Source organism: Argopecten irradians, chromosome 3 (genome assembly GCF_041381155.1).
Source record: "Argopecten irradians isolate NY chromosome 3, Ai_NY, whole genome shotgun sequence".
NCBI classification, from domain to species: Eukaryota; Metazoa; Mollusca; class Bivalvia; order Pectinida; family Pectinidae; genus Argopecten; species Argopecten irradians.
In genome coordinates this window covers 9163342-9188625 of record NC_091136.1, presented here as the reverse complement: position 1 = coordinate 9188625, position 25284 = coordinate 9163342, and the positions used below count along the sequence as shown (strand labels likewise).

Sequence of the window (25284 nt, the reverse complement as noted above, 5' to 3'; positions counted from 1 at the left end):
TGTACTTCTAAACAACATTGTACCAAATTAACTAAATTATCATACATTTCAGATTATGTACAGATGCTATCTTGTTTTTGAAATTGACATATGGTCCAAATAGTGTCAGCTAATCCAGATAATGATTTTCTGTTAGGATGCAAGATAATGCACCTGTTAAACAAGAGTAATGAACTAATGGAAAGGGTTCTAAGTGAAAACCTTGACAAGCTTATGGATGCTGGTTGGAAGTGCACTAGCTTTCCCAAGACTTAACGTGACAGATTTGGGAGTGTACTAGCTTTCCCAAAACTTAACTAGACAGATTTGGAAGTGCACTAGCTTTTCCAAGACTTAACGAGACAGAGTTGGAAGTGCACCAGCTTTCCCAAGACTTAACGTGACAGATTTGGAAGTGCACTAGCTTTCCCAAGACTTAACGAGACCGATTTCAGGTATGTAACCTATGTGTATCAGCTTAAAATTGCAAAGTCCTACATGGAAGAGCACATGGAAGGTGATTGTGAATTTAAGTTACATGTGCATGGCATTGAGGAATGCCTACTTATGGGTTAAATTTAAAGTCGTCATGCATCGCTGAAAATGTAAAATATGTGGATAGAATACGACGAGTGAAGAGTGAAAGGTTGGTACAGTTAGTGTAAGTGTAGATCCAGAGTAGTTGGTACAGTTAGTGTAAGTGTAGATCCAGAGTAGTTGGTACAGTCAATGTAAGTGTAGATCCAGAGTAGTTGGTACAGTTAGTGTAAGTGTAGATCCAGAGTAGTTGGTACAGTCAATGTAAGTGTGGAGCCAGAGTAGTTGATACAGTCAGTGTAAATGTGGATTCAGAGTAGTTGGTACAGTCAATGTAAGTGTGGAACCAGAGTAGTTGGTACAGTTAGTGTAAGTGTAGATCCAGAGTAGTTGGTACAGTCAGTGTAAATGTGGAGCCAGAGTGGTTGGTACTGTCAATGTAAGTGTGGAGCCAGAGTAGTTGGTATTGTCAGTGTAAGTATGGAGCCAGAGTAGTTGGTACTGTTAGTGTGAGTGTGGAGCCAGAGTAGTTGATACAGTCAGTGTAAGTGTGAAGCCAGAGTAGTTGATACAGTCAGTGTAAATGTGGATTCAGAGTAGTTGGTGCTGTCAGTGTAAGTGTGGATAGAGAGTAGTTAGTTCCTGCGCCCATTTTTCATCAGTCATAAGGTATCTTCGGTATGCAAGACATGAGAAATTGAAATTTCATTGTGGAACAAACTTGACAATGTACCTTAAAATGCAAATGATATCCCAGATCCACTTCAGGTTGATATAGAAAGTGATTTGGAAGTCTGTCTAGGAATCGCTTTGAAAACATACAAGAGCAAGTCAAGTATCCCGTTTTTCATTCTGACAAAAATGAACTTTTTTGTGGGATCGCCAAAACTTACCTTCACCACCCAAGCTCCTTTACAAGCAACACAACAATTTACAACTCGACAGTAAAACTAAAGGTAAGGCCTGAAGTATATACATTTTTTTATCAACTTAGTTTTGTTCAAGTACGCCTTAAAAGTGATATATAGGTATACAAAATATTACTAGTTTATACGGGTTCTAGAACCATAAAGGTGTTTACAAATACCACCGTATTTTACATTGCTGATATAGATAACTAATTTTATGTTTTGTTCCTTTATACCCAGATCACAAGATATTTGTGAACAGGTGGTAAAGTTATGTTTGTGGAGTTAGGAGTTGGTGAATCGTGACCAAGGGGTAGGTGTGTTCCTGTTCAGGTCTAACCATGACTGCGTAGAAACCTGACGTACGATCAACACGGCCCGCTACAGAGACAACCAGAATCATGCCTGAAGTAAGTGGATTGATTTTATTGATTTTGATATTTGTTTTAAATCAATTAAGTGGAAAACGAATTCTCAAGTTATCCATAACACCAGAACAAAGTCGTTTTTTAACAATTATGTGGCATAAACATATCAAGATATATAAAAATTCACGCGAACGAAAAATGTTTGACGAGGGCTACACTTTCATTGTCACAGATTTATCAAACACAAAGCATCCGTTACATCTAATTTTGTTTCAGATGTAAAAATATGAAATTGGGATTATTTTCTTAGATAAGCTATCCAGAGTTTGAACACATTGCAATGACAAGTAATGAAATATTGATAACTTATTTTAATAATTAAAAGAAATGTGTAAGATGTCCAAGGGGCCGAAAATGTTAAATATAAAAGACATTTGTAATGTTTAAAAAAAGCCAACGCCATTGTTGTTTTGAATCGTGTCCGAATACTAGCTTCGATGTTGTGAATGACCATATATTTAATTTCATAAAACTCTACGCGCTATCAACATCCCGTGTCAGGTATAAAACGTAACATGATCACATTTCCCAAAGCAATACTGGCATCGCTCGGATCGGATTTGTCAGATAAATATTGAGTATGGTATTTCAAATCTACTCACTCTGTCTAGTTTGCCAAATATGTAAGAAAACCTTCAATTTTATTCTGTAAGCTATATTGATTCATACAATAATAACATTGTTGTTTTAATGTGGAAGAGAAACGCTTCAACACATCCAGCACACAATCTACAGACGTTGGTCTTTTAAATGTTTTTTTTTATATATCCAACCACCAGAGCCTTATAAAATTAGCGGAGTGTAAACATGATCACACATATTTATTTTTTTTCGATGGTCGCCATATTTGAATACATTTCGTTAGATTTCTGCGTAGGTTGAGCAAGATGTGTTTTTTCGCCTGAGTTATTCTGAGACATGAACTCCCATATTATATAAAATTCAGTTCATTTGTGTAGACAGTAGTTTATAAGAAATATTATAACAGGTGTATCGTGCAACTATGCTGCTTAATGGTTAAGGGTCTGGAAAGATGTGAAGTAATAAGACATTATTTCCGTGAATAAGTCGTCTTCATGTTGACTTATTTCTAATTAACACAAGGTTATTTTGATATGTTTTGTATCTATTCAGATGATATCCATAAAATTTTTTTTTGTGAAATCTGGAAGATAAATGATGTTCATACCATAAAGCGTCATTATTACAAATCAAATCATGCTTTGTCTCTTTATGATAGCAGGAAATCAGGAACATTGCGGTGGTACCTAATTAAGGCATACAATGTCAAAATCATTGAGAAAATTGTTAAACGTGCCATCAACAATTAAATTCTAAAAACAAAATATCACCACTACACTGTGCAGAGATTTTCAAATACATCGACAACCATTTAGTCAAATGCGTAACATTATGAAAAAGACTGACGTCCCCACCATTTCCCAATGGTGAGAACCTTTCCCATCTGTGGTGTGTATTGTGGAAATCTTTTTACCATGGCCGCGGCATGAAATAATAGTACATTTTGTAAATGTGTCCGATCGAGATCTCAAGGGCATGGCTCCATTTTACATTGTAGAACGACCCACTCTATGAAACCCGATATCTGTTTTACATGCAATCGACGTTTAACGTATCACGTTATGGAGCTTTTGTACGGAGATCTAATTTTTTGTTGAACAAGGACATTATTACAGAGGAGAATACATACGGGACGGTCTGGCATTATGTTTTTGTTAGAAAATGCAGTAATGAAAAGAAACAATTATTTATACGCTATGTTGGACAGACACAAGTGTAATTTTGGAAAACCAGATCACGTAACCAGGTTATGCTTATACGATCGTAATCCGTTGATCCTGGCAAAATCTACCTAACGTTAACACACTAAGATATTTTGGTTTCACGACAAGAAAAGTTAATTTTGATAAAAACGTATCATTTTAAACATGGCATTAAAATTGTCGGTGACAGTATATCATTACTTACCTTTTATTTTCTATCATTGTTTTATTTTAAATATCGTATTATTAAGTTTTTTAATTAACAAAAATATCATTTGACTTATCGTCGTAATCAACACAGTCGTGATACTTATTACTTGTTCAAAGCGACGTTAATTATTAATTCACATTTGAATTAAAGAGAAATGTCGTCAAAAAGACGTTTGTATTGCTTGTTTAGTTGAGTTATCTCCCTTAGATTATTAAGATATACACTGCAAAGAGAGTAAATTTGTGTTTATGTTAAAAAACGAGTAAAAAAACAATTAAAGTGTACCTAAAACTGAGGAAAATTTCATTAATGGTGTAAAAAAAAATGACTTGTAAAAATAACGAGTGGTATATTTTTGTTTGGGTGTAAATCTGAATAGAATATATAACTAATTGCGGCCATATTGTAAATTGAAAACATCACAATAAGTATGGTTATGAACATTTGTATAAACTGTAGTTGAAAGAGTTTTCAGTAATCGTTAACGTTAAGTAATATATCCTTACTTTGCTTCACTATTATTTAACATCGTCATGCAAGAAAAAGAGTACACAGAAAAAAAATTGTTTAAACATACGACGTGTAAAGGCCAGAGCTTCAAAGATCTTACAGTTTTACTTTAGTAAGGTTATTTCTGTGCATATGTTGGTTGCAAAACAATAACGACAAAAACGTAATCTAGAGTATCATTTGTCGGTGTACATGAGATCTCGACTTTTGATATTTGTCTTATTTTTGTACCTGTTATATCATGCTCCAATCTCTTTATGTCCATGTCAGGAATATATGAAACTCGATGCTATTTCACATGTGCATATGTTACATTTTCATAGACGTCCCAAATGCCAACTGTGTTATAAAAAGTACATACCTTTGAGAGAGCCTGTCTTGATAAATTGCTTTTGGGCAGGTTCCAGTTTTTCTGTAACTTTAGCGTTGACAACAATACTACAGTGGTGCCTGCATTATCATTTTTTTTAAATCAAATGGCCCAAATCTGATATAAATAGTCTTTTTTTTTTGTGGCCTTGAGTTGAACCTTTGCCCTTGTAAGAAAGAAACTGCTTTTACTTAAAGCTTAGCATTAAGGGACTAGGTCGACCGCTTCGTTCATTATCAGTATAAAGTGACTAGATGGGGTGTACTTTTCGGTTCTTTTGTGACATCCTTTGGTCAGAATAGAACTATAACAGGAGAAAGGTTATCAAACAGACTAGGGAAGCCGACATCTAATATAACCAACCGAATTCCTGTAGAGGACTGTTGCATAGAGTGAATTTAATTGTGTCTTATTTTGGAGGTTGCGGAATGGGAATGTTCGTTTTGTATCCTGTTTGTGACATTTCTGTTTTATAGTGCTGTACCACTGAAACATATCCTCAAAGACACCGAACAGCACACCCAACCCGGCCGCATTCCACTGACCACAAACTAGTCGACACACTGACAAAGAGAACATTTTTAAAGTATTGAAAGACACCGGTCGTAGCACAATCACCAGCATTATGTAGAAAAAATCTCCTATATGCAATTTAAATAAACATTTACATGGATACAATGAACGAGTTATTTGACGCAATCGTTTTAGTACTACATTTTAAAACTCCTCTGAGGTTTCTTTCCCCTACCAAAAACATATTTGTTTAAAAGTAATAATAATGACTAGCAAGCTCAATAAACAACTGTCATAAAAATATTGTGAAATATCTGTACTCTATATATAAAAATAGATTGTGACTGATTTGCATGAAGAAGTAGGTTAGGCGTATACTTCAATCTGCACAGTTCAAAAGAACGCCTTGACCTATGATTGTCACATTGCACTCCCTCCTAACATAGCTCAGCTATAAATGGAACGCCATTATTTCTAGCATACCAGGCTTTGGATAGAGTCTGGTAGTGTATCCAGACTAACCGGTTTGCGTGATTTTTTAGCGGGTTTAGTTTCGTACACAATTGGCGAGTCATAGATGGAAGAAACTACTGTCAAGTACAAGTTACAGACAAACAACTTTATAAAGAAAACTTAATACAAATCACAGTTAAATATTAAGTTTTGTAAGTATTAACAATAAAAACCAGGGCCCGGTTGTTCAAAAGGTGATTAGGCTAATCACAGTTTAACGGCAATATTCAAATGAAGATAAAATAATTTCTGGCAATCCAAATTTTAGAAAATTTTACAAGAATCTTTAAAACTCTATTCTTTACTTACTTGCTGAATTTAGTGAGGATTTAATCACAAATTTTCCAGCAAATGAGAAATGAAATTTTCACTAATCATGTGATTAAGCTAATCATGCTTTGAACAACCGGGCCCTGATGATTCCAACTTAACGCCGAATCCGTACGATCTATGTAAAGGCCCTTTCGTTTGCATGAGCTTATACTGGAATTGAATACTTTCTTCTTTTCCATTGAATTGACTTTCATACAGCAGAAGTGCACCTCGACCCGATATTCCTAGTCCTCCTTAACTCTCACAACTTAGGGAGAAGATTTTTTTTCTCAAATATAAAAGTGCCATAGTTATACCTTCACATTGGAGTCAGAACACCACTATACCACTCTACGTACCCACATACCACGTAAACTGTAAACACCAACAGTTCAGTCAAAAATACGAAATCAGGCTAACTTAATGAATTAGATTTAAGTGCTTTTATTTACTTTAAGACATTTGTCTTATCAGTTAGAAAATATATCCAAATATGTAATACAGGTGTAAAAGAAAATCAAACACAAAATATCTCACCCTTCCACTCATCTCCTGGGCTAAAGTGTAGAGGAAATAGCTAGTATCCACGACAACATATAATTAAGTTTCTGTCTCTGTTACAAAAAAGATATTTTGATAACTTCAAGGTTTCTTTTTGTTATTTTTGATGGTACTATCATCACACATGCACACTCTTTTGCAAAGAAACTGTCCTTTAATCTCTGCTAGAGGAAATATTTTATATTGCGATTTCTCTTACAGTTGAAAACCGTGCAATTAAGACCTTGGCGTATAATCGAGTCGTGACTCACTCCGATGTGGAAATTTAATATGAATTACCTTGCAAAATAAACTGACATTAAGTCCATGTCCCTACTTTTTTATCCTACAAATGACGCATTTAAGAAGTTACATACCTTTGATGCTAAAAGAAACATTTTTTATTGGGATTTTTGTAAATAGATTTACTGATGCATTCTTAAGTTTCTTTTCTGACAAAGTCTGGAATCTAAATTGCTTTGTACCGTCATGTATTCAACTAGATTATTTCATTTAACGTTCTACGATATCCAGTGTGAATTAAAAGTGGGCAATTTATAGAAGGTTGATTAAAGTTATACATGTATGTGCCATACCTTAGCGAAAATTTTGAAATGGCATTTTTTCTTCGGTAAACTATTGAAAACCATAAGGTTTGATTAATTAAGCTGTTAAAATCATTCAAATGGACAAACAAACATGTATGAAGTGTGTAAGCATTAGTTACAACATAGAATCTATGCAGTGTAAAATTCCTGCTTTTATGCCTTATGTATGTTCAGTAGATGTCGCCGACCAATGACAGTGTCATTGCTGTCAGCTTATTTATGACGTAACGACAATGAAGGACAAAATATATTCAACATATAAGACTCGTATTACAGAGCAATGCTGACCTAGATCAAAGACTGTATTTTTCACTAATTATCAATGACCTACATTGTTTTACTGAATGCTGTACTATGTCATCGTGCGAAGATTTTCCACAGCGGAATTAATCGACACCCTTATGACACGACTTGGTGTATTTATTAATAAACCAATGATGAAATTCTTTCATCACATAACTAGCCGGTTGCGACATGTCATACGGCTATGTCATAACTATCGTAAGACACACGTGTAATAACACTATTATGACGTCACAGATAGTTTTGATGTCATGATTTATATATGCCATCATATGGTTATTTCCGTAGACGGAACCGTCACATATGAGCCGGATTTGTACTGTTTTATATAGAGACGAAATCTTAAGTTTTACTTATATTTCTATTAATTAAAACTATGTGATAAATAGAATCTTACATTCGTGAATATGTGATATAAACATATCAAACTCGTTAAATGATCTGATATGCCTAAAGCCTCGTGGCATTTCATATTATTGAACTTGTTTGATAAATTTCATATCACCTAGCCGCTCATGTTAGATCCTCTATTAAGTATACAAAAAATATTATCATTAACAGAACATTTACCCAAGAAATTTAACGATCCAATTTAGTAAATTGACACCCACACCTCAAACGGATGTTTTACGTCTATGGCCCTGTCGCTGGGAACAGTTACACTTAATTAGGATTTAGAAGGCCAATGTATTCAAACGAATGATTAATTATTTCTGACATTCTATATTGGTTTGTATTCTGTTTTGTAATGTTAATCACAGAAGAAACATATATTGCATCTGTACACACTGCAGAAGCCAGACTGAACTTGTAAACAGTTTCTAGGGTATATCTATTTTAGGATATTAGGATATCTCTAAATTTTTATCCGAGACATACCTTACAGCTGTGAATATAAAGGCAAAGTTAACCTGAATTCTACTCAGTACATTCTGGATATTTATGTTAGGGGTTTACTTTGGCATTAAGGCCATCATAATTTTTTTATGTATAGTTTATGGCCGATACACATGTAGCTAACCTATATCCATCTTCTATGTAGTTTAATATTGAGAATGACTGATGGACATGATATTAACTAGCCATTGGTTGATTGGTTGTATTATAACATTCCGGATCATTTAAGAACGGCATCCCTTGTATGCGATGTGTTTGTGTTCAGAACGTCCTACCTAGACCCTGCGACCCAAGTATAACAATAAGTAACATAATACAGTGTCACGCATTTCCTAATAATTACTTTACACTTCTTTACCACTGGTACTTCTGGCTGAGCCGACATTCTATTCACCAGTGCCGACCAAACCTTCACATTAGAGGTCATTTAAAAACTGAAGATAACTTGCGTAGATACTTCTTTCACACAATAATCACTGTTCAGATCATATTAATAATTATACAAATGGTTGGCGAGGCGTCCTTACCGCCGGTGTAACAACAGACATGGTACATTGTATTGTGCTTTGACTTATGAAGGTTCCGTTGACGTTATAAATGAAAGAAGCACACATATAAAAGGTTTTTGAGTTTGTAAACTGATTATCTATAAATAATGCTCAATTGATTGGTATGAACTCAATATGACCATGACCTCTAAATGAATGCAAAGTCAACCAGTTCAACAGCATTGCTGTATGAATTGTTATTTTGGCCTCTGAACTAATTACAGATGACTGTAATCTAACCTCACCAGGATTCTGAATTTTCGAAAACCACGATGTAATTATGAACGTAGTTTGTGATAAAATATAATTTCATAATAGGCTTCAGATTTCAGTCATCATTTGAACAATCATAATGCCGCTTACATAGCCTGAAAAGATTGGAATGATGTATCATTCAATGCTTATTGTTTAGTATATATATTTTTTATGAAACCACTTGTCCATTACATAACGTCAGATTTGTGATATAGAGAAAATCCGTAGTTCGTAGAAAAACAACATATTCTGAATTCAATGCAATATGGGCCTGGAGCGATCTTGGTCAGTGTCACAATAGACACAGTTTCACATTTGTGATACAGCGTAATCTACTTAAGGATTAACTTGAATAGATTTTTATGTTATGGAGATGAAGCGGTTTATGATGAGAGTACAATCAGATTTTTGTGTTATATCTCCATAACATAAAAATATATTCAAATCAATCCTTATAATTCAATTTACTAAAGATAATCTCTTCAATATTCAAAATTCATTTTTGGACTCGTTTGTCTATGAAACCATTACGCCGTCATCTCAGTCAATCAGAAGCAACGTTATAAACGGCGTCGCCATTTTTTCCTTTATGGGCTGATAAAGTAAATTTTTAAACCAATGAAAATGCTCGTAACAAGCAAAATTGAATTATTATTGAATACAGTTAAAATAACATATGTCTAATACCTAACAATCTCCAAATCAATTATGGTGGTGACCATTTTTGTTTACATGTTTATGTCAAAGATTTGATACGAGTTCTTCTTATTTATAAAAGGGCGGATATAAACGGTATCTCAGCTGGCAGGCTTTGTATCTGATTCCATATATTGCGTACATTTCGAAATAACGAGTAATTTGAGATGAAGGTTTCAAACGGTCGTTGCCCTGTATAGTCACGCTTTCAAAAAATCCCAGAGTATATAAAAAATGAAGAACATTTAGGGCAATGTGTTACCAGTAGTGTCATTTCGTAGCGTATTCATAAAGAACATATGAAGATGTATAGAATAAAAAATGATACTATTTGAAAGCATTGGTTGTCATCATGACCTCATATTTTTAAGATATGTCACGTCATAAGGATATTATTTAGATATCAGCACGTGATGATGATATTATTTAGATATCAGCACGTCATAGTGATATTATTTAGATATCAGCACGTGATGATAATATTATTTAGATATCAGCACGTGATGATGATATTATTTAGATATCAGCACGTGATGATGATATATTATTTAGATATCAGCACGTGATGATGATACTATTTAGATATCAGCACGTTATGATGATTTTATTTAGTTATCAGCACGTGATGATAATATTATTTAGATATCAGCACGTCATAGTGATATTATTTACATATCAGCACGTGATGATGATGAATTATTTACATGTCAGCACGTCACGAAGATTTTATTACGATATCATCATGTGATGATGATATTATTTACATATCAGCACGTGATGATGATATTATTTAGATATCATCAAGTCATGTTGGTATTATAAAGATATCAGCACGTCATGGTGGTTGATTTTATTTAGATATCATCACGTGATGATAATATTATTTAGATATCAGCACGTGATGATGATATTATTTAGATATCAGCACGTGATGATGATATTATTTAGATACAGCAAGTGATCATGATATTATTTAGATATCAGGACGTCATGATGATAAATATTTAGATATCAATACGTCATAATGATATTACTTTGACACTGTGAAATATTTTCAAGACACAAAAATATCATGCACGTACAAGATACTATTTTAAACAGAAGACATACAATATTATAGTGACAACATTAATAACACTTATTATTCCTGGTTTCATAAAAAATACGTTGGTCTAATGCTTACTGTCAGCCGATAATTAGAACTTATACATAGAAAGATATTTGTACATGTACATTTACGAACCTATTTCTTACAGCCCAATTGGGTTGTTACTCAAACTAAAATTCCCCTACTCTGTTTTGCAGTAATTATGTAATTCTATCGAATGTCAGACTGGTATTTATATACACATCATGCACAGTGCACACAACGATCATAACCACTATAGGTGTTTTCACCCAAATACAGGTACATTTAACATTGACCTTAAACAAGGTCGTTGAAATGTATTTTGATAGCCGACGTCACAAAATGTCTCAAATATGAATACACAACACTTACAATGCCTCAGTAATAGTGTTGACATGGCGGTGAGAGTGTTACGCATCAATAAACAACAGACAGTCAATGATATGTGTCCTGTAGAGAGGGCTTTTAAATATCAGATCGTTTTTCTCTGTATTTATTTCTAATTTTAAATATCAATGATGCTTACGGACTAAAACCCAGACGTTATTTGACTGTACTCTAAATTCAAGAATTTACTCTCGTCAATGCGCAGACATACTGTCTGAATCTTTGACACACTCATTGTACTGCACATTAAATAAGGATGCGCTATATATAAAATACGTTATTGACAGTAAATTAATAGGTAAAAAGGGAACTTTAAATCTTATGTTGAATGTACGTTGAAATAAACGCCTATGGTAGTTTGTAAAACATAATATTTCTTATCATGTTTACCAATGTATTCTGTGGTATTGCCACAATGTCCATTTACTGATGGATCTTCATTTTATGCCTTGTTTGTGTTATTTGTGAATAGTGTAAAATTATTGGCAAGGTCATGGGGTACACAAGCTTGACCGGTGGCTGTTTTGTGAAATATACAATACGATACCTTTGAAATACAGTAAAGCATATTAATACATCACATGATAATTACTAGGAATGCGATTGGATAACAGCCATGGTCTATTCTTCGACAGTTTCTGTCCTTTTTGACTACGGGAGACTCTACCTGACTGCGGGAACTATACTTAAGTATAGTTCCCCGGGAATGAGCACGCGACCAGATATATGACGTCATAGTGAATGTCACGTGACGTACTAAATCTATTATGGCCCTTTCCCTCGTCTCCGACTCGAGGACTATACCTTGCCAGACAACACTATAGGAGAACAGTTTCCTCTGGAAAAGGCCATAAAACAATATCAACAAAACCCCTCCAACTTTCGATAACGAGTTAGAATCCCTTATAGGACAGTTATCGGGTACTGATCGTTGAATGATGTTTCATCCACAATCTACAATTCCTTAAATGACCCTGGCTGTTGATAGTACGTCAAACTTACCAAACCTGACGACACGCGTCACTACTTTGACGTGTCAGCTAATAACTAAATGGTCATATTGGTAAAATAATGCCCAGGGTTTCGGAGTTATTGAAAATTCGTGGTTTAATATTTTAGTATGTGGATTTTTTATTGCTTCAACCCGCTGTAAAGGCTATGGGCATATTATCTTGCACACAAACGAAATGTAAGCTAATAAGTTAACTACATTTTGCTTTCATTTCGTGTATAATTACGTGTTCAAGTATGTTGTAACTGTCACTAACAGCGTTTTTGCAAACATAACCTATCACTCAATGACAGCATGTCATCTGTCTTGTCAATTAAATACAAAAGTAGAAAACTTACATCGTTTTTTGTTCCATATTTTGTTGCCTCTTTTTTCTATTCGAGTCACTGTGTGCTATTTGTTGAATATATGTGTCGGTTCTATTACAACAATTTAACAGCTGCCTTCAACTTTCCCCTTTAGACACCCGAACGAGGACAGTGGACAGGGAAGCTAGACTTCATTCTGTCCTGTATTGGGTTCTCCGTCGGACTCGGAAACATATGGAGGTTCCCGTACCTGTGTTACAGAAACGGAGGGGGTGAGTACAAAAGGTGTAATCATGTTGTTACAGAAACGGAGGGAGTGAGTACAAAAATTATAATCATGTTGTCAGAGAAACGGAGGGAGTGAGTACAAAAATTATAATCATGTTGTCAGCGTAACCGACGGGATGAGTAGAAAAGGTAAAATCATGTTGTAGCCGCAACGGCGGGAGTGGTTTATTAGAGTACCACTGTGTATACTCGACTTTTATTCATATAGGTATGAATATAATTTAATTTCTATGAGGGAAAAGGGGATGCATTTTTTAAAGGATTCTGGACATTTGACTTATAATAATTTGACTTATTAAGTGTTGTTTATATTAATCATATAGGAATTATAACGGGACTAAACGAACATATGAGAGGTATTTCGACGAACATGGAATTGAGTTAAAAGTATCTGGATTTTTATGAGATACATTGGATGTATTGGGAATTAAAACCTTTAATGGAATTTTCGTTTATTAATTCGTTCATATTAAAGGTGAAATAAAACATTTCGAATCACATATCTTAGTTAAACCTTATAGGTTATGGAGAGTAATGCCATGTTCTATATTTGTATGATATATAAGGTGCCTTCATCATCCCCTACGTCATTATGTTGGTGATCGCGGGCGTCCCACTTTACTTCCTGGAGTTAAGTCTGGGCCAGTTTGCCAGCCAAGGACCCGTTACTGTGTGGAACCTCAGTCCCATATTCTACGGTAGCTATCAACACGATTTTAGTTTTATATATACATCAAATGAATTGGACATCAGGTTATGCCTAGTTAAGTCCTTTCCAAAAACGTCACCGTGAATACCTTTCTACGTTAGATCTTCCCCTTTCTATATCTTAAATAAGAGCATTTACACTTGTTCAATAATTGATAAGATGGATTGGTATGATCGTGTTGTGTCTGATTTTAATAGTAGAACGATCTCACTATAAAAAGGTGTTTCACCATCACATACCACAGCCTCCCAGAACAAAGATTCGGAGAGGCCGTTCTGAAATGGTCTTAGATATTAGAACATAAAGCCCAATTAGCCAACAACCAAAGTGTAGTATCTTAAACATCAAAGGCTCTGAATGTCAATAATAGAAAAAGTTTCACTTCACTACAGTAAAACAATTATTTGAAGGGGGTAGCATATGCGGCTTTTCTGAGCATGATAATGGATGTGTAACTATTATTTTCTTAAAGAAAACACTGGTTTTGTTAATTATGCATGCATTAATATTTATCAGGAAAACAATTTGCCGTGTGTGTAATTCCCATAAAATTATACATCGCGTCAAATAGGTATCTTTGATTTACACACCACGAATTACATTTGAAAAGTATGTCATAGCAGTATTTTCAATTCTAGACAGAGAAAATCCTTGACAATCAATAATCAAACTAAGCTAAAACTCTCCCCTCAAATAATAGGTGTTAGCGCAAAAATAAGTTACTTTGCGGGACACGGTTTCTATTCGATTTTGATTGTTTACGCCCTCCTTCCGTACAGGTATCGGCTGGGCCATGATCATGATCAGCGCCATGGTCTGTACCTACTATAACGTCATAATCATGTACTCCGTCTACTACATGTTCGTCTCCTTCGTCAACCTGGACGACGAGTTACCATGGCAACATTGCGGAAAGTCCTGGAACACAGAAAAATGCCGAGACGAAGCCTACCCAGATCTGGACGGTATGAACGAGACCAGCAAGGTCTCGGCCATGTTAGGTGAGTTACACCGAATATTGCATAGATACTGACAGGGTTTTAGTAAACTCCACTCATGTTTTTTTTTTTTTTTTTTTTTTTTTTTTACAAAGCGTTTTCTTTGTTTGATATGTATATTGCTAGGTCTTCGTCAATTTGACATTTTTTTGATTGACAGTGATATCGTCTATGCTATCTTCCATGTAATATTAAATGGCACCATCCGGTGGCCATTTCACACAAATATACTTATATGTTGATGTGACAAGATGGAGGATACATAAATACCTTTTTCTGAATTTGTATGTCTTCAGAACATAACAGTTTGGTATGTTTATTCAATAAAGAAATCCCAAAGCTGTGTTTGAAAAAAAACATATACAGAAGATATGTAAAAACTGATAATTCAAGTTTAAAACGTTCGTGAGGAGATTAAAGATGCTTTTGTTTTATCTTTCAAATGCTTTACAGATATCTCATGTATATTGGTTATTGTTTATAAGGAAGCTGGATTTAAAATCAGTATTCCAACACTGGTAACTATGTGTACTAAGAGAAAAATGGGCTTCCTTAGAAACGATGGCCAGTAGCCTGGGAACATCTGCAAACCATTTGAAAGAAAACAAATATTTGTTACCTCAACATACATGTTTTACTTGCATTGTCAACTTTAAGGCAGCTTTTGTTAACTGCGTGATATCATTTAAGGACTGAAATACTGTTTACGTGTATCTGCATAGCAATCCATGCTTTGTTGGTTTACCCCAGATTTTTATATACATTTACTATTTGTATATATGAAAATCCATGTTTCAAATGTACTCAGATAGGAAAAAAACGTTTGTCTTTGTTTATTTGAGAGACCATTAAACAATATCTCGGCGTTGATGTCTTTTTAATTTACGTCTTTTTCATCAACTGATGAAAGCCATTGATGTGTCGCCTGGACTTTTGATCTACTGATGCAAGCCTCTCGAATGTTTTTAGTAAGCGTCTTACCTTTTTCTATCAATACTGAAAGATACCATCCCGGTCTTAAATTGTTTAGTCGTTCCAATGTATAACCGAGTTATAATGAATATCATTTAATACAGGACTAAAGGACCAGTCATGTGTGACGAATCTACTGGCGACCATTGGTAGGATAACTAGCCAGACATACAATGTTATAGCCGATCTCAACTCCTCCCTGCTGTCGGACCACACTAAGGACTGTGACATCAAGTTTGAGACACCCAGCTCAGAATACTGGAAGTAAGACTAATAAAAGTCTGATCTGACAAAATACAGTTAAACTTTGCTACAACGAATCCCACGAGATAGGAGAAATATTTCCTTAGCATAAATTCGCTATAGAGTTTCTGAAAATAAAAGTTATTTGAAGTCATAGGATGATTGCATCCCAAATCCACGTAGTTACTGAGCTCACCACAAATTCCAAAGTAGGCAACATCGTCTTAGGTGGCAGATTTTCCATTATACACAATTAATTATATACCTGTATATTTGATTTTTTGTAAATCGATTATCTTTTATAAAACCAAAAGATAATAAAATGTCCGTGAACGTTTAAGTTGACTAGTTTCGAATTTGACAAAAATATTTGCATTTTATGCTGAATAAGAGATTAAAACAAAACAATTAGTTTATAAGACGAAATCCGCATCCGAGTCAATGATCATATCAGATGTGGCTTATTTTGCCAAAAAAAAACACAAAAAGTACACTTTTTCAAATTAAAATGTCGACTAATGGTACTTTTGGTTTAGTTTTTTCCGGATTACCGGGGCCCGGCACCATAAATCTTTCTCAGACTTTTTTTTTCAAGCCTATGGAAAATCATGTACTTGAGTAAAAAATCTGTCTGAGAAAGTTTTATGGTGCCGGGCCCGGATTTCACTGATTAAATGTTCATGACCAAATTATGAAAATTCAAAACTCCTACGAATACGTATTGTATGTCTATTTTACAGTCGTTATGTGTTACGGGTCCACGAGGCCGATGGTATGGAGAATATAGGCGGGGTCAGTCTAAAGAATGTCCTTTGTCTTCTCGTGTGCTGGATATTCATTTTCTTCTGCCTGATGAAGGGTGTTAAGTCCTCGGGCAAGGTATAGACGACAATGAATAACTAATTTCTATATTCTTTTATATTCAGTGATTAATGACAAACTTTAGTATTTTATTTTGTACTAAAATATTTCGCATTGTTTTATAAAATTGCGCATTAAATCCTTTCAATGGTTGTTTTTACAAATTAAACTTCCTTATACTTTTCTCCTGAAAGTTACTTTACTCCATAACATTTTCATTGTGTATTCATTCGTTCTTTTCGTGTTTGTTACGTATCCACGATTGAAAAACTGAATTTATACTGTATTGTTGCTTATACTTGCGGTGGCTTTAATTTCACTAAATTCAAAATCGCGAAATTCAATACTCCGTGAAATTTATCAAAATCACGGTTTCACGTATTATAGTCTGTCATAAGAATAGGACTTCAAAAGGCTAGGAAGATAATTCGCGAAAATAAACCCCCGCAAACAAGTCCAACATAGTAAATCGCGAAATGTTACACTCACGAAATTTAACAACTATAAGGTAGTTTAAAGGATTAACAACGGATATTTACTACAAGCTAATATAACAGTTTCAAGTTAGGACAAGTTACCTGCGATATTTGAATAGACATAGAGATTCAAATGACATCTTCACATTAAGTTTTAATCTGTAAAAGTGTTCATTTTGTTTTCTTTGGCGTAACACAGCAAAAGAAATTTCGATACTGAAATTTTAAAATATGAAATAATCTACGACGATTAAAATAGTTTTCAAAGGTAAATTGCATCGTTCTAACATCAACTAAAGCTCATAAAGTCCTTAAAAATAAAACATGTTATGGAAAGTAATGAATATGTTATCAACTATTAAGAAAAAGTATAAATTCGTACCACTATCCCTGCATTGGTATTAAACTTGTTATTATAAAAATATAAAATGAAGACAATAATGACATTGATAGAACGAGTACATCATGAAAACACAAAAATATAAATAACATTTAAAAATCAGTTTACAGTTTTCATTTTAGTTATTTTCATTAATTATGATTCCAAATGTTGTCTTTAGGTGGTGTACTTCACGGCGCTGTTCCCATACGTGGTACTTATAGTACTTCTGGTTCGAGGTCTGACCTTGCCAGGATATGAGAAAGGAATCGACTTCTACATTGTACCAAAATGGGATAAACTCACAGATCCAAAGGTAGCACTACCTGGCATATTTATCTGTCAGAACTATATTTACTTGCAGAATGTGTTTTTGTTTCATTACATTTTCATTACATTTTTTAATTCAACATGGAAATTGTATTATTTCACCAATGGAATATATAAGTATAAGAACGTAGGAAATACATGTAATCGTCAGCAACATTTTTTTCTGTTTCCCTCAAAGTTTTACAAAATTATAAAGGAACATTTAACAACACTTCCGTAACTGCTTAATTAAACCATGTTGACGTTTAATCTTGTTCTATATAAGTCGCTATTACTGCTTCTTTCCTAATTGAGATAACACGCAAAACCTGTAATAAATTTGTTATTTGTCCCTATTTACTTTGTTTATATAAATCTTCTTTATATATGTGACAGGTATGGGGAGACGCTGCCACACAGATTTTCTACTCTTTGGGAGTAGCGTTCGGAGGCATCCTCACCATGTCCAGTTATAACCGATTTAACAACCACAGTCTTAGGTAAGTCCTTTATTTACACATTCAGCATTATACAACGTGATGAAGACCTACTCTGACTTTGTAACCGTTCAAAGTATAATTTTCTTCGTTTTAGAACGTTACGGAAGCGGCCATTTGATATATTGGTACGAATTTGAACTGAAATGCGTGTTCTTTGAAAAGGACGCAATGTTCAACAAATACGAACATTATATAAAAACTACTATTGAGGCAGCCTATCTTATGGCAAACAAATATTGAATATTTGAAGCAAACTTAATTTATTTTTACCCTTCAGGGACGCCTTGATCATATCGTTAGTGAACTGCTCGACCAGTGTCTTCGGTGGATTTGCTATCTTTGCTCTGCTCGGATACATGTCCCACGTTACCAATGTCCCTGTAGAGGATGTAGCAGACAGTGGTAGGTAGATATGAATGGTCATTAAGGATATCACAAACTATTTATATATTGCAATATTATCAGGGATTCACTAGAGATTGTAATGGTATATTTAAGTAAAGATATATTGAGAGGACCATTTTTTAATATAGCAGTCAGCTGGAAAAAAAAACATGTGACATTTACAAAAAAAAAACCCGATAACACCGTGGTCACAATTTACCAAAATATTTCAGCGGAATTTGTCAGACGGTTGAATAAATGACTGTTTATTATTAAATTTACACCTTCTTTCATTCTCCCTCTTAATTAGTTCAGAAAAGCTCGTTATTCTCCTCAAACATATATATATATACTTTTTAAAATGTCTAGACTATAGTTTTGTTACCTAGTATTTAAGAAGGTTTCGCAGTTTATGTAATCCATTACCCATCCATTTTCCACAGGACCTGGTCTGGCCTTTATTGCCTATCCAGAAGGTATCGCCAAACTCCCATCGCCTCCTATCTTCGCCTTCCTGTTTTTCTTCATGATCTTCACACTCGGATGTGACAGCCAGGTCAGACTAAATACATTTACTTTGTTTTATTTATTATACATGCGTATGTGGTGCCCTAATGTCAGTGTGATGTTATTCAAGTACATGTATTTTTTTCCAAATAACATACAATAACTATCTGTACTGCGTAATAATGATTCCTTTTATTCATATATTTATTTCATTATATTTTTGCTATTTGGATTTTACAAGAAATTGCAAACTGTGCATTTTGCTATTAGAAATATCCGAACATAATATACTAAATATTGTGTATTACAATAATTGAAAGATAACTACATTATAATGCACTATTTGACTGCCTCAAAAAGTACTACAAAATAACATAGAAAGGTTCAATGTTAGGTATAAGGTGGTATCGTCAAATTTTAATCTTAACTCATGTCTTAATACATACAAATCTCGGACTTCGGTTAATATTTAACGCGGGTTCGCGCATCACTCAATTGACCTCATCAAAGGTCTATATTATAACTATTTTTGTTTGTTAGTTTGCAATGATGGAGACCGTCATCAGTGGATTCTCCGATGTCTTTCCTAACCAACTCCGCAAGAGGAAGACACTCTTCACATTTGTCTGCTGCATGATTGGGTTCCTGTTGGGTATTCCTCAGACTACTAAGGCAAGTATTAAACGTATCATAGAGACATATTCCTGTCTGTAGTTGAAACACTCTCCGTCTAAAGAATCTTAATATGATTAGATAAACTAATAAACTAAAATTACATGTATTTCTCTGATATTGCAAACAGCTTTCTATTTCTTCATAACTATTGTCGAATGGTTTGATATACTTCAGCATTAAATGCACACTGTTATCGCTATTACCAAATCAAATTCCTCTTCTTGTGACGTCATAAGAACCCGTGACGTCATTCGCGTTTTAAAAAAAACAAGTCCATGGAAATAAACATAAAATCATCAATATACTTCCAACCTTTTGATCGATATGTTCCATCATTAGGATATTCAATATTTTAAAACCATAACTACAAATATTGTTGCAAATAACAAAGAACCATTTGGTTTTTTTCATTCAGGTAGTATGCTAAACATTTCACTACACCAACGGGAGTTATAGGAGAATTATGCTATCATAAATTCACGTTTAGATTGGGAAGGCTATATAGTTTCAGTCCCGATCAAATGGAAATATATTATCCTAGCTCCCTGCATATGCCCATGGTAGCCGAGTGTGTAAAGTGGCTAAATAATAGGCACTAACCAGAGCATAGTATTATAATTAACATTGGGTGTATCAATGTTCCGTGTTTCAGGGAGGTATTTACATCCTGACCTTGGTAGACTGGTATTCCGGTAGTTATAACCTTATGATCATTAGCTTCTGTGAGATTGTGGCTGTCTGTTATATCTACGGTAAGTAGTAGAAATCTCCATCACGCTTAATACCATTATCCTAAGTGAGGAAGTAAAAATATTTTACCAATACGATACCATAGATTACTCTGTTTCGTCGCTCGGTGTATACATGGTTCGTATCTTGCAATACGAGGTTTGTTTTGGTGCGAGACTTTCCGTGTTGAGAACGAAAATAAAACTTGAATTGTAAGATACTAACCGTGCATTCTGTTTAACCTGAATTATGACATTAAAAAGGAAATCAAATTGACAGTTATTTACTTGGTTTTTCGGAGGAAAAGATACATTCATTAACCGAATGAGAGCGTACTCCTTTTTACTACCATGGGAAATATATAAGCGCATTCGCAAACAGTACCATTGATTCCATTCAGTGTGTAATATCTCTGAAACAATATGAAATTAATATAAAAAAAACCAATAATAAGCATCAAAGAATTACTTTACAATACATACATTTCCCATGAGCCAAGATAAAGATGACATCGCCATACGTGATGTTCGATATCGTAACAATAACGGCATTCCGGTGAATGTGACGTCATTTTTAGCGGCACAGAATGACGTTTCGTATCGACAGATAAAACACAGTTTGTTGGGCAGCTACAGGATAAATATCATTTTCTTGGTATCAGGAATAGCAATATTCTTCCAGACACATTAAACTGAGACCGAGAGTGAATCCATTCCGCATTTCTAATACTTCTAATTAAGCACTAAAGAAGAGCAGAAATTTTAAGTAACGATTGATTGCTTTGTATGGTTTCAGGAGTGAACACTTTCCGTGCTGACGTTGAGATGATGATTGGTAAACAAAGCATGGTCGTGTGGGCTTACTTCTATGCCACCTGGTGTTTCATCACGCCGGCTGCCATCGCGGTGAGAAAGGAATCGTCACAGAATGGGACTATATCACGTACCACGTGACACCTGATAATGTTTGTGTGGGGCAATTGTTTCTATTGGTGGTGGGGCGACTCTAAAAGATTATATCCTAATCGAACGTCATTTCAGTGGGAAGGTTACGTTCCATCACAAACGTTATGCGGTTTGACTTGGTACATAGATTTGTCCCATTATACAAGATTCGGACTTAAAGGACTATATGCACTATTGAGCCTTTTTGGCTCCGAAATTCACTGAATTTGAGTTATACTTATATAGATAAAATAATTTAAGAATGATTTAACAAAATCTTAAAGGTAGTGAAAGTATACTCATTGCCACATTCTGGACATTATTTTTGGCAATATGACGTCACAAATATAAATTTCCTGACTTTTTTTGCTAATTTGTCCATCTTTTACAGCATGAATGCTTCATGGAAAGTATGAGCACATGTCCCATCATAATTGCTTTTTGCAAATGTGTGTTATCGTGATCAACACATTATGCGAAAATTTCATGATGTCACTTGCATGCGCTCATTTTTTGCAATAAAAACCAATCCAAAATCAAAATAAAACATTTTGTAATGATTTTTTTTGTAAAATGGCAGAACCACCATTTTGATGACATCTTCACGTAAAAGTGTGACGTTATACACAATTTTGGTATATAATCTTTGTTCTGATATGTATACATGTGTTATATAAAAATAAATTCATGGAATGTTGTAATTTTGAGCCATATATGACTAATAGTGCACATAGTCCTTTGCTGAAAGTGATGGAGAGAAAATAAAAATTAAGCAGTAAAGTGATATATTGAAAACAATTTATAACATGTTCCGAAGGTTTAATTCAATCGTTTTAAATGTTTCGAGAATACCAGTATTTGGAAATCGTTCGAGTAATAACTTGATTCAACGTGCTAATGTAAATTGTGTGTACCGGTATTACAAAAGTTGTTCTTTTCCAATTTAAAAAATCAGACTCGTATATTTAAAGACTAAACAAAACATATACAAAATGCGTACATCTCCTGAGCAGTCGCAATTTCTTAACTTGGATTAATTTCCGGGTTTAACAGTAATTGTTATAATTATTTGCAAAACCCTTGTATCTTTATAGTCGGAGAATGACTTATCATGAATTCCTATCTGTGTATCTGTGTACAGTTCATCGTTATCATGATGGCTATCAACTACGCGCCCGCCTACCTGGGGAGCTACCATTTCCCTGGATTCGCCGAAGCCCTGGGTTGGCTCATGGTGCTAACTCCCCTGTTACTTGTGCTGCTTGGCGCCATAGTTCAGTCTATCAGGTCCCGTGGGGTACGTTTTAGTTGTTTTAACTTTATCGTTCAAAAAGCAATTTTAGTTCAACAATTCGGAAACATATTAAATCAGGAATAGATGTAGAACCTTGATGTTATAAATGAGGATAACGGGAATATGTGCTTTATCTAAATAAGACAATCAAAGAACTCGAAAGTATTTTGGATTTTTCAAATATTCCTGTATCGGAAATAGTTTTTTTTTTTAATTTTATTTGATAATTAAGTTTACTATATTAATTCAAATATTTTAATTTCCCGAAATTTGTGTCACTTTTTATGTTTGCTGATGTTTCAGGTGTTGAGAGCATTACGACCTATCCCAGAATGGGGCCCAGCACTGGACGAAAACCGATTATCTCCAAGGTATGCTCCAATCAACAACCGTGTATTCGACGATATAGCGTACAACCCAAAGAAGGGAAACGTGTTTATTGCCAAAGGACAGGACAACAATGGTTATACAGGAGAAAAACTATAAATAACTAAAAAAAGTATCATCAGCACTCTTTCACAAAACAACGACGAAATTGCCATTTTGGTGTGTTCAGGGAAATAATCACCCACGGAAAAAAATCAGGAATTCAAATTTGGAATCGTGGAAGTCGTGAAAAAAGTCATCATGACAAGATTTAGTGAAATCTAAAGGGTATTCGCTGGGTTTTTTTTTTTTTTTGATGAGACAAAGGAAAAACTCAATTTCTGCGATAGACAATCGGAAAATCAAATCCAGTAAAAGTCCAAATATTTGTTTTCAAATATAACTAATCTTGCTTCCATTGTGTAAATAATTGCGTAAGAACTAAGGATACAACCGAGGACAGAAACTGTAACTTATCCTATGATCATGCTTCATATTTCTGTACAGAATTTAAATACATTGTTGTGTATTTAAGAGAAAGAGTTTCCATGGCATCCATAGAAACATACAATATTTCTTTACAACGCGCTGTTCATGTTAGACTCTACATACCAATGATATAGTAAATGTTTTTTTCTGCTGTACTGATTTCGCTTTGTCACGTAAGGTAACAACTAGCCTTCGTTACCACTGTGGCCTAGTCATTACGATGTGTGAGATTCCATGTATCTCCGTCTCTAGGTCGCTATTCCGCGGATTACTTTCAAACGTTTCAGTCTTTCGCCCTTTCAGCCAAATATCCTGTGTTTTATTTACATGACATTAAACAGAACAACCCAAGTTTCAATAACAACAATTAAAATGACGTTGTTTTCGGCGTATTTGCATTTATGGAAAACGAAGGGCTACATAATTATATGTGCCAACCAGTTTTACAATTGCACTTGTGTGAGAGACAAAGAAGTCGGCCACGAGTGCTGGTCCTTTAAAGGTTGAGGTTATGTTGATGGATTTTGAGGCTGGAACTCGTTTTCATCGTCATTTAATTTTGACAAATACTAAAATATCATATACAGTGGGGCTTCATAAGTTATTCTTTAATATATGTACTAATATATATTTGTTTCTCAATCGATGTAAAATATATAAAGTTTATATTAATATATATTTGATTTAATCAGATATTATTTTTACAGTGAAACGACTGTGCCATGTATTAAAAAAGATGTCTATCAATTTCAATGTTCATATATTGTATTTTCTGTTGTAATGAATTGTAACAATTTTTTTTCAAATATGCTTACTTGTTAAATTTACGAGAGATGGTATTTGGGGCATTACTTTATTAATAGATTAAATTAGATATTTCCGTAACTTTTTACCTGTGGGTTCATGCAAAAACAAAGATAAAATTCCCTTTCTATTTAAAAAAAATGGTAGTTTTGAATATCGTATATGTTTGTATAATCACTCTTTATTTCAAATATATTATTGATTCATTAGTTTATGTTACGTTGTTGTTAGCAAAAAGATTAAGGTCCATCGCACTTGAAATATATTTTAAGGTGTGTGTTTCATAAGACATTAATACGTAATTGTCTGATAAGGCGTTATTGTATTATTGTCCTGCAATGTTACTTTCATACAACCTTATTGTGTTTGCTTTATCAGAAATTATTTGTTAGATATTTTTGTTTCATATCACCATTTTGAATAAACATTCATGATACAATCAGTACAACATTTTGACCTTTGAACTGTATGTTATAATAGCATATATCTTTTCCTCGCATAACGATGACTGTAACTTTTGTATCCAGTTTATCTAATATATATATATGTACCGTAATAAAATTACGTAATCACTAATCTCATGGTTATTTTTCTGTTGATTAAAAATAT

General features: G+C 34.1%; 1 protein-coding gene across 2 annotated transcripts; it reads left to right on the top strand.

Moving 5' to 3' along the window:
- Positions 1 to 1329: 1329 nt before the first annotated feature.
- On the top strand, positions 1330 to 25251 carry LOC138317497 (sodium-dependent proline transporter-like). 2 transcript variants are annotated; one of them, XM_069259220.1, is made up of 16 exons: positions 1330 to 1472; positions 1665 to 1834; positions 12903 to 13020; positions 13603 to 13734; positions 14525 to 14746; positions 15820 to 15979; positions 16699 to 16837; positions 17856 to 17990; positions 18380 to 18483; positions 18761 to 18885; positions 19311 to 19423; positions 19915 to 20050; positions 20706 to 20801; positions 21574 to 21683; positions 22864 to 23019; positions 23320 to 25251. In XM_069259220.1, exons 2-16 carry the CDS (start codon positions 1826 to 1828, stop codon positions 23500 to 23502), a joined length of 1938 nt encoding a protein of 645 aa, XP_069115321.1. In that variant the 5' UTR covers positions 1330 to 1472; positions 1665 to 1825; the 3' UTR covers positions 23503 to 25251. The 2 variants fall into 2 exon arrangements, with proteins under 2 accessions (XP_069115321.1, XP_069115320.1); XM_069259219.1 differs by having other exon boundaries at positions 1331 to 1472; positions 19915 to 20046; positions 20702 to 20801.
- Positions 25252 to 25284: the final 33 nt, after the last annotated feature.

Excerpts from the sequence above, each read along its gene's own strand:
- LOC138317497 (XM_069259220.1), top strand. Across the intron at positions 13,021-13,602 it reads GTGTTACAGAAACGGAGGGG|GTGCCTTCATCATCCCCTAC; the intron begins GTGAGTACAAAA and ends ATGATATATAAG. Across the intron at positions 18,886-19,310 it reads AGAGGATGTAGCAGACAGTG|GACCTGGTCTGGCCTTTATT; the intron begins GTAGGTAGATAT and ends CATTTTCCACAG.